Source organism: Oryzias melastigma, linkage group LG10 (assembly GCF_002922805.2).
Source record: "Oryzias melastigma strain HK-1 linkage group LG10, ASM292280v2, whole genome shotgun sequence".
NCBI classification, from domain to species: Eukaryota; Metazoa; Chordata; class Actinopteri; order Beloniformes; family Adrianichthyidae; genus Oryzias; species Oryzias melastigma.
This window is the reverse complement of record NC_050521.1, coordinates 15352842-15361402: the sequence shown is the minus strand read 5'-3', so window position 1 is coordinate 15361402 and position 8561 is coordinate 15352842. Positions and strand designations below refer to the sequence as shown.

The 8561-nt window shown below is 40.7% G+C and overlaps 3 protein-coding genes across 5 annotated transcripts; 1 reads left to right on the top strand and 2 right to left on the bottom strand.

Moving 5' to 3' along the window:
* The first annotated feature begins 21 nt into the window (after positions 1 to 21).
* On the top strand, positions 22 to 5550 carry LOC112153761 (trichohyalin). Of its 3 annotated transcripts, none has more exons than XM_036213812.1 (10): positions 22 to 648; positions 1725 to 1861; positions 1929 to 2140; positions 2235 to 2300; positions 2395 to 2515; positions 2594 to 2718; positions 3629 to 3748; positions 3910 to 4080; positions 5176 to 5326; positions 5412 to 5550. In XM_036213812.1, exons 1-10 carry the CDS (start codon positions 521 to 523, stop codon positions 5483 to 5485), a joined length of 1305 nt encoding a protein of 434 aa, XP_036069705.1. In that variant the 5' UTR covers positions 22 to 520; the 3' UTR covers positions 5486 to 5550. The 3 variants fall into 3 exon arrangements, with proteins under 3 accessions (XP_036069705.1, XP_036069706.1, XP_024139920.1); XM_036213813.1 differs by having other exon boundaries at positions 1926 to 2140; positions 3913 to 4080; XM_024284152.2 differs by having other exon boundaries at positions 1926 to 2140.
* Positions 5551 to 5837: 287 nt separating this feature from the next.
* slc35a4 (solute carrier family 35 member A4) lies at positions 5838 to 7458 on the bottom strand (the record flags this gene model as incomplete). Its single annotated transcript, XM_024284153.2, is given in 1 exon segment — positions 5838 to 7458. A coding segment is annotated over 1 exon segment (972 nt). The 5' UTR covers positions 6825 to 7458.
* Positions 6758 to 8120, bottom strand: LOC112153656 (SLC35A4 upstream open reading frame protein). Its single transcript, XM_024284022.2, has 3 exons — positions 8026 to 8120; positions 7565 to 7663; positions 6758 to 7458 (listed from the first exon to the last, which is right to left on the bottom strand). Exons 1-3 carry the CDS (start codon positions 8038 to 8040, stop codon positions 7261 to 7263), a joined length of 312 nt encoding a protein of 103 aa, XP_024139790.1. The 5' UTR covers positions 8041 to 8120; the 3' UTR covers positions 6758 to 7260.
* Between the last annotated feature and the right edge of the window lie 441 nt (positions 8121 to 8561).

Below are 8561 nucleotides of genomic sequence, written 5' to 3'. Positions count from 1 at the left end.
CTCTGTGGATCAGGATGTTTGCAGATGACATTTTAATACATAGTAATAGCTAGGAACGTGTGGAGGAACATCTAGAAAGGTTGGTTTGCTCTAGAGAGGAGAGGAATGAAGGTCAGCTCTGACGAGACAGAGTATCTGTGTGTCAATGAGAAGAACTCAAGTTAAACGGTGAGGTTGCAGGAAGCAGGGGTGAAAAACGTGGAGAACTTAAGAACTTAAGGTCAACAATCCAGAACTACAGTGTGTATGTGAAGCTGTGTGCTAGCTGGTTTGAACGGGTGGGGGGACAAAGATGATGTTGGTAACTACCAGGAAAGAAGCCTAAGTAATATAGAAAATAGGAAATTTTAGAATGTAGTAGGGAAGGATATAAAGGTGTGAGTGAGGAGGATACAGAGGATGGTTAGTTGGGCATGTAGTTGTAGTGACCCTGAAAGAGAGCAGTCTGTTTATCAAACTTCATTGAAATTGTCACGTCAGCTGTTCTGCTGAATTCCTTTTTGTCCTCAGCTGCAGCTCCATGTTCTCTGTGGTGCTGGAGCGGAAACTCCATCCGGAGCAGGAGAAGTCGGAGGAGTCGGATGTCTGCCGCAGCAGACTGCAGCTGTTCCACCTGGCAGGAGGAGCCAGCAGGACTGACCTCAGAGGGTCAGTGACAGGAGCCAAAGGACTTCAGAATGACAAACGCCACCAGAGCTCGCCAAACCATCAGTTTGCTCCGAGCGCAGTTAACCTTTTAACACTGACTAATGCATTCATTGCAGTCAAGCACAAGACTGTGTTAAAGGAGCACTAGGTATCAATTTGGAGTTAGATATACCTTATTAGAAGCGGATTCAACTACAACCAAGTCATTAAAGTCTTTTTAGCACAGGTCACAGGTTTGAACGGGATATATACTCCAGATGGCTTTTTCCCCTTTTCCCTTAAGTGGAATTCCAATTAATTTCGGAATAAAAGAATAAAAGTGGGACCTGATTAAAATCCGTTTACAGAACAGGTCAGAGGGCAGAACGGACTCCAGGAATCCTTCAGTGAAATGAGTTAGTCTCAGAAGAGACCCTCAGAATGAGGCGGCTACATCAGCAGGAATTACTCAATAAATTTTAACAAATGCAGATTGGGGAAAAAAATCAATAATAGAGTAAGAAAGTTTTGATTAAGGCTGAGTAATTATTTATTTATTTATTGGAAAGACGTGGAGTTCAGAGTCTTATGGGAGAGGTCTGCTCAACATTTGCTGTCTGGAATGTGAGTGTTTGATCACTGGGCCACTGTCTGTGGAAAACATATGGGCTATTCTGCTGACAAATGATGACAAAGTAAGTGTCATAAATCAAGATAATGTTCATGCAGCATGACTTTAATGGTGAATGAACCACCAGACCTGTCTCCCGCAAAAAGACTCACCATTCTCTCCCTCAGATTGTCAGGAAGGCAAGGACTGCGGATGTTTATGAAAATAAAACAGCTATTGGTGGACAAGGAGGGGAAGCAAATGACTTTTACATTGACTGTGATATAGATATATAAATATACATATTTCCTTTACTCTCAGTGAATTTTTAACTCACAAGGATGAAAGAGGAAACATCAATCAGATCAAGTCTCCTTCAGTTCAGGCTTCAAAAATTCAAAGTCAATTGTAATTTCTGAGTGATGGATTAAGTTTTGGAAAATATTGATTAGTTTTGAATGAATCACATGTGATGCTGTTTTTCCAGAGTGAACCCCCTGGTGAAGGCTCTGGACCAAATCCAATCTGCTGAAACAGCCGATGATAACCTCCTACTTTTTCTCCTTAAAGAGGCTTTAACAGGAAATAACCGAACCTTTCTAATTTACTACATTAATCCAGCAGGTAAGCGCTCCTAAGAAATGATAGTTAAGTTTAGATAAATATGACACCAGATGTTTCCCGGTAGCAGGTCTTCTGGACGATGAAACCCCCGCTGCTTTGGATTTGGCGCAGAAAACCAGCAGACTGGTAACTAAAAGCACCGCAGGACGCTGGAGTCCTAAAGCAGCTGAGCGGGAGATTCGTGAGCAGATCTTTGATCTCCAAAACACGATTCTGTCACGGGGAGAGGGTGAAGTTTCCAACACTTACAAGCTGGCTGAGCTGACTCAAATCCTACAGGTCCCTCATTTGATGAGCTAAATGCTAGATTAGCGTAACATGAAGTCTTTCTTAAATTAAAACCTGAAAAAAGGCTTTGTGATCTTTGCAACAGGCGGTTAAAAATCAATCATGGGAAAAAAGGAAAGAAGAATCTGAGAGGATTAAAGCCCAAATCAAGGTTTTAATGGATCAAGATTTCTCCCTCATTTTGATGTTACAAATCCAAAGAACATTTTTTTTCTATTTTTTGAAATTGTTTATTGTTTCGGCAGTGCTGTAACTCCTCAAATCAGTTGTTGTCTAAAGGTCATCCCACTGACCACGCAGAGATCACACAAACAGTGAGACTTCTTCAAGACAAGCTGAGACAGGAAATGGAGGAACATATCAAAGGTAAAAGCCCAGATGTTCAGTAGTTTAGATTTGCCCTGAAAGCTTAACCAGAGTGCTGTGTGCGTCTGATGTTCTCAGATGGGAAAGGAAGCATGGAGGAGATCCAGGAGAGAGTGACGAGAATGAAGCAGCTGAAGGAGACTCTCAGAGAGGAGACGCTGAGGAAGGAAACTGCAGGAGCAAAAACTCACCTCTCTGCACAAGTAAAGAACATTATCTGGAAATCCACTTTTGCTTTTTGGAGACTGAAAACATTATTGAATTCAATAGAATAGACGAGAACTTTATTGATCAAACAAAAAATATATATAGAAGCAATAATTATTGTCCAGTGTCTATGAGGCGTTGTAGAGTCTAATGGGTGGTAGGAAGAAAGATTTTATAGATATCATAATAATCCATTGTTTTAAAGAAAAAAATAGTTTCCATTTGAAAATCTTTCAACCCAATGCATTGTGTTCTATACAGAGAGTTTTGTTAAATTTCTGGGCACTTGGTTTTAAAATTGTAAATTTGGACAGCTTAACTAAAGAGCAAATACTTTATATAGTGCACTATGTAGTGAGTAGTGAAGGAATTCTGACATAACCTATACTGTTTGAACTAACATTTGTTTGCCTGTCCTTCCTTAAAAAACACAATCATCTGATTTAAATTGATTGTTTTTTTCTGTCTTCTCTCACAACCATCAGATGTCTGACTCTTTTTGATAAACCTCCAAAATGTCAAAGTCTTTTTAGTGTATATAATTTGCATTGTAACTAATGATATTAATATGCTGTATAGCTGAGTGTTGGGACAAATAGATGAGATGATCAACAGCAGTTTGATTTGCTTGTTTGCTCCTCTGAAAGTCTCTTTGAAATATTCTTAAGGGTCTGGTGCTGTGTGATTACGATCTTCAACAATCACATTTTCCGCACATGAATTATCAGAAAATGCCACAATTCCTGCTCCAGGAGGAGCTGTTTTGTAGGCAGTGTTACGTGTGGGTTGGGGTTTGATGAACTCAGAAAGCTGAATCGACACTCATTTCAGTATCAAAATAGGATTTCGGAGTGGAAGAGTGGGCAACGCGCACTAAGACTTTTATTCTGCCAATTTAATCATTAGTCTCAGTTGGAATACAACGAAGCGCAGCAGCGGAGGAGGCAACTTAAGGAGGATCATGGGAGATTAATTCAGGAGGAGGTGGAGAAGATGGAAAGAGACTTGGCACAAGAGCGACTACCGGTGAGAGAGAGACGCACCGTTGTTTAACAATCTGCCTGGTCTCTGCTTCAGCTGAGGATGCTGAGTCAGTTTAAACTAGTCCAAAGCTTGGTTGATTGACAAGTGAATGCTGTTTTCCTGCATGATTCTTCTTTTTTATGTATTTTATGGCTTATTTGTAGCAGCAGGAGAGTCCTAAAAGAGAGCTGCAGGTTCTGAGCAGGGAGAGGCAGGTTCTGGTGCTGCAGATAGAGGCCCTGCGTGCTGAGGCCCAGCAGGCTGAGAGAGACCTGGAGGATCAACATGGCCGACACCAAACAGAGCTGCAGTGTCTGAAGGAGGAGAGCCTGCAGGTGGGGGCTTTCGGTGCTGTGAGGAAATACTGTTGCACATTTTTGCGTCCACGGGATATTTTTCATTCTTACTTACCAACCCAGGTAGCAGCTTTTGAGTCCATGGTAAATGTTTTTAGTTTAGAAAACACCCAAATAGGTTTTATGGCACATTTTTTTCAGAAAAATATAAAGAAAATCAACTGTCAATTATTAATATTTTACAAAGATTGTGAAAAGTGGCAAACTTATGTTGAACTAAGTCAATCCCAATGGTCTTTTTAATTGCGCTTTAGCAGTTTTTAGTCACAGTTGATTTTTAAAACAGTGTTTTTTAGGACAGTTTCTGCAGAACAGCAATAATTCATCAGAAATTTGCCTCTAGGTTGCGGCACAGAGTAAGCCTGCCTTTATTTCCTATTACCACTTTGTTTACACTCTTTCCTGCTAGCTTACAGCTCCTCACACACCCAACCTAACACTAGCTATGCAACAAAAATGGCAAGTAACATTAGTGCTATCTAGTTTTGAGGCAGATGCCAGATCAGACTAGGAAAACGTACATGGATCAAGTGGATGCATCTGAATAGAGCGGAGCAGGAAGCTTGTCACTGAAGGTCCTACATCCCAGCTACAAGTTTTTTTTTTTTGTTTTTTCGTGTACTTCTGGTTCACAATACTCAGAAATACAACTTCGTACTTCATTTTCATATATATATTTATGAGAAAGTGCTACAAGAGCATGCTAAAAAGCACAAAAAATATAATTTTTATTGAAGTGTGTCTTTAGGACATGTAAAAGACTCTGATGAGAAGACTGAAATACTGTAAATCTCTTAAGGTTGTCCCACATGTCAAATTGCATGAAAGACTGATGGAAATTTTAAACTTTAAATTTTCACATCTTGATTAATTTTTATTTCCATACAATGTCATGCAAGGACAGACAACTTTAACAAGCTGGATATACAATCAAAGTAGTGTCAGAATGTATTTATATATATACATATATTTTGTATTCGCATTGATGATATTTTATAACATTTTGGGAATTTAGGACTGGGTGTCCTAACAGAAGCCCAGCTGCTTTTTGAGCTAATTTTTTCTGCTCTCCAGGTGTTTCGAGTGTTCCGTCAGGTGTGTGAGGAGCAGAGGAAGCTTTCAGAGAGCAGGTACAGAGGTGTGCTGCTAGAAGCCGTGCAGGACGCTGTTTATTTGTCTGCTCAAAACCAGCAGCTGCAAGCTGACAACCAACACCTCCGTAAAGGTCAGCATGTGCTTCTCACGGACATGTTCCTCTGTAACAGAAGAAGGAATTCACTCTCCTTTTTTTATTATTATTCTTTTCACAGCACTAGGAGAGATAAAAGATGCTTTAGCTGTGAGAGGAGATCCTGTAATTCATGAAACTTCCCAGCAACAATGACTGATGTGCTCTGAGGAATCTGCTGGTCTGATGACGCTGAATAAATAAACTGTTGACAATTTATTGGACAAGAATATTTATTTTCTGACACATTTTCTTGCAGAGTTTTTAATTACAAAAAATAATCTGTAACTCACAGAATGCTGATTAATATCACACATTTGTTGCAATGTCATAAAGATTTCACTATTTGAATAAAACATTATCAGTCATCAAACTTCCTTCAATAGATTCACAAAGTTCAATACTTGATCAGTCCAGTTTTAGAAATGAAAAGGCAGAAACTCTTATTTTGAAAGTTTGTCAAAAACTGTGAAGCAGGCTTTAAACGTTCTGAGTGGGTGGAGCCTTATCCTTAATTTCTCTGCTATCTGTAGTACAGATAAGCTGCCAGTCCGATCATAGAGACAGGCAGCAGGAAAGACGTTGAAAGCTGCAAACCTAACATGGCCCATGACAGCAGAGCATTCACGAGCATGGAGGAGGAGATGACAAACAGCCTGGTGATCCCGCTGCCGTGTTTGAGGACCACAGACATCAGGAGCCCATTCGCTGCTTGCCCGGCGACGATGACCCAAACCACCCCAGAGAAACCCTCCAGGAAGCTTTTGTTGCTTGTTAAAGACGTGAGAGACGACAGCACGTTGATGGCCACGCCAAACACGTAGAGGTAGAAATTCTGCAAGCTGAGGGGCAACCTCTGGCTCTTCAGGACCCTTTCGGTGTAAACAGCTGCCAGTCCTGACACGCAGCAGTAAACAAGCACAAGAAAAAGACCCCAAGCTGTGATATGAAGACCCTCCTTGACTTCAGCCCCTTCAGGGTCCACCAGATCCAGGGTGTTGTAGCTGTGAGATACCCCTGCAGCCACAAGAAGCCCCAGACCTAGCCACTGAGCAGGCCGCAGCCTCTTTCTCAGACAGAGGGAGTACAGCAGCGCAGTCGAGGCTATTTTAAGGTTGGAAAGTATCTGGAATGAGCTCGGATCCATGTAGGCCTGCATTAAAACAACCAAGTTGTTGTTTAGGGAATAAAGTGCAGCAGGGACGGCGTAGGGAGCAACTGAGAGAACATCCGGAGGTCTACACAAGGCAGATGTACCTCCAGCCAGCAAAAGACTCAGCAGAGAGATTAAGAGCTTCACCAACTCGATCATGACAACACATGAGGAGGCACTGAAGGGGACGTGGCCGTCTACTTTGGTGAGGGTGATGAGTGGCGCGTGAGAGCCATAAATAAGAACCATGAGCCCCAAGAGGAAACCCCACTTTATCCTGTTCAACCATGGCGCTTTAATACAAGCTGGGGAGCTGAGCCCCACGTTTTCAATCACAATCATCCTCAACGAAACACCTTGAAATTTTACTTTACATTTCTCTGTTTTTTTAACCTTGAAAACATTATTAGAACAAATTTTAACTAAGAGAGAAATATAGATACGATGGCACGGAACTCTTCGCAGGAACACTTCAAAATCTGACTTCAAATAGCTGCTCTGGTAAACAAGAGGTCTAGATAAATGCAGTAGGCACCATGTTCTGTACAGTGTTGATGATGGAACTTTCAGAAAAAGGTAACAGCAACATTAAAGTAAAACTAATAAAAAGGTATATTTGAGTCCCAAGTGAAATTCCAGTCACAGATTGTAACCACAATCCAAAAGAAAATCAAAATCTTGAATAGAGTCTTGTAAAGCCAGCAGGTGCGACAGCATGTCCTCATTCCAGTTTAGGCCATTAAAAATAATAAATAAATAAAATTAATGTCAATTCTGCTTATTTGGGCCCCTTTTTCAGGCTGTTCATGTACTCTCTGATGGTCATCTCAATGTTGGGCACCTGATGGTTCTGAGCTGCGTAAATGCCGGTGAGCGTTCCCAGCAGTACTCCTAGGATGGCAGAGGAGCGCAGCTTGGCCACCACATAGCCAGCGACAAAACCCTTCAGTAGAGGAGATCCAACCACAGAGCCTCCCTTCAAAGGCCAGGAAATAAACAGTTACCATAGCAACACACTGTATGACAAGCTGCAGAATGGGATGAAAAGAACAACCTTTGATTGAGGACATACATTAACTTACCTGGGGTATTCCTGCAGAGACCTCCTGCTCTACCCGCTTCTGGATTTCCTCCAACTGACTCTTGAGCTGCGTTAGATCTTTTAACTGTGTCAGAGGATCCTACAATTAAAGCACTTTGGTTAATGAACATCAAAAGGAGGAAAGGACAAGGTGGTTCCAACATGAAGGGCATTTTATGTGTCTAAAAACACCATCCAGTAAAGCCTTTTTTGATCATTACGACAGTTCCAAGCGTTTTATGGCAGCTACTAGTGGAACCCATAGACTGGTGGAACCGTGGGTCAGGCCAAGAACCCTTTAAAGATTGTTATTCTGGAGCTAATCTATGCTAATTACAGTCATTTTTTTGTATCGTACCACTTCAAGGTACTTTTGCTAGCAGATAAAACACATCCGATACGTCAAATAAATCTCATGACTACAAAACAGAACTTTAAACAAACAGAACAGCCTACACTCACCTTGTCATTCGCCATGTTTGCTTGAGATCTCAGATCGGTACTCGATTCACAAGGCTGTGCGGCTTTTCAGTGCGATTAGTTTTGTCTGATTGAAAAATACCAGCAGGAAAACAATGAACGAAATACTTTAATAAAAGCTATCTACTATGTTAGTTTAAAAGGCCAGTGAACACAAAATAAATAAATGATATATTGACGTTTGAATTTAACTTTTTTTTTTTATTTAACTTTTTTTGGTGGCAAAATCATCAGAATAATAAATCTATAAATTAAATTGAGGGAACATTACGTATGATTTTACGTGTTTTATCCACTTTTTTAAGTTATAAGAAGAAGGAGGCACACAGAGAGCCCCTATCTTTTGTCTAATCAGATACATTTTTTTTATGTTTGCCCTAATTGAGTTTCTAAAAATACACATGGCGGGATGAACTGTCAGCAACAAATATTAGTCATGAGAAAACATTAAAATGACGGCGTTCAGGTATGAACTATGATCTTCCATTATGTAACAAACTCATTTCATGCTAGATACA

Coding starts and splice junctions, on each gene's coding strand:
- LOC112153761 (XM_024284152.2), top strand. CDS start 521: ATGTTCTCTGTGGTGCTGGAGCGGAAACTCCATCCGGAGCAGGAGAAG. Junction 1,862..1,925: donor TTACTACATTAATCCAGCAG/GTAAGCGCTCCT, acceptor GTTTCCCGGTAG/CAGGTCTTCTGGACGATGAA. Junction 4,081..5,175: donor TGAAGGAGGAGAGCCTGCAG/GTGGGGGCTTTC, acceptor TCTGCTCTCCAG/GTGTTTCGAGTGTTCCGTCA.
- LOC112153656 (XM_024284022.2), bottom strand. Junction 7,459..7,564: donor TCTCTGCAGGAATACCCCAG/GTAAGTTAATGT, acceptor TGGCCTTTGAAG/GGAGGCTCTGTGGTTGGATC.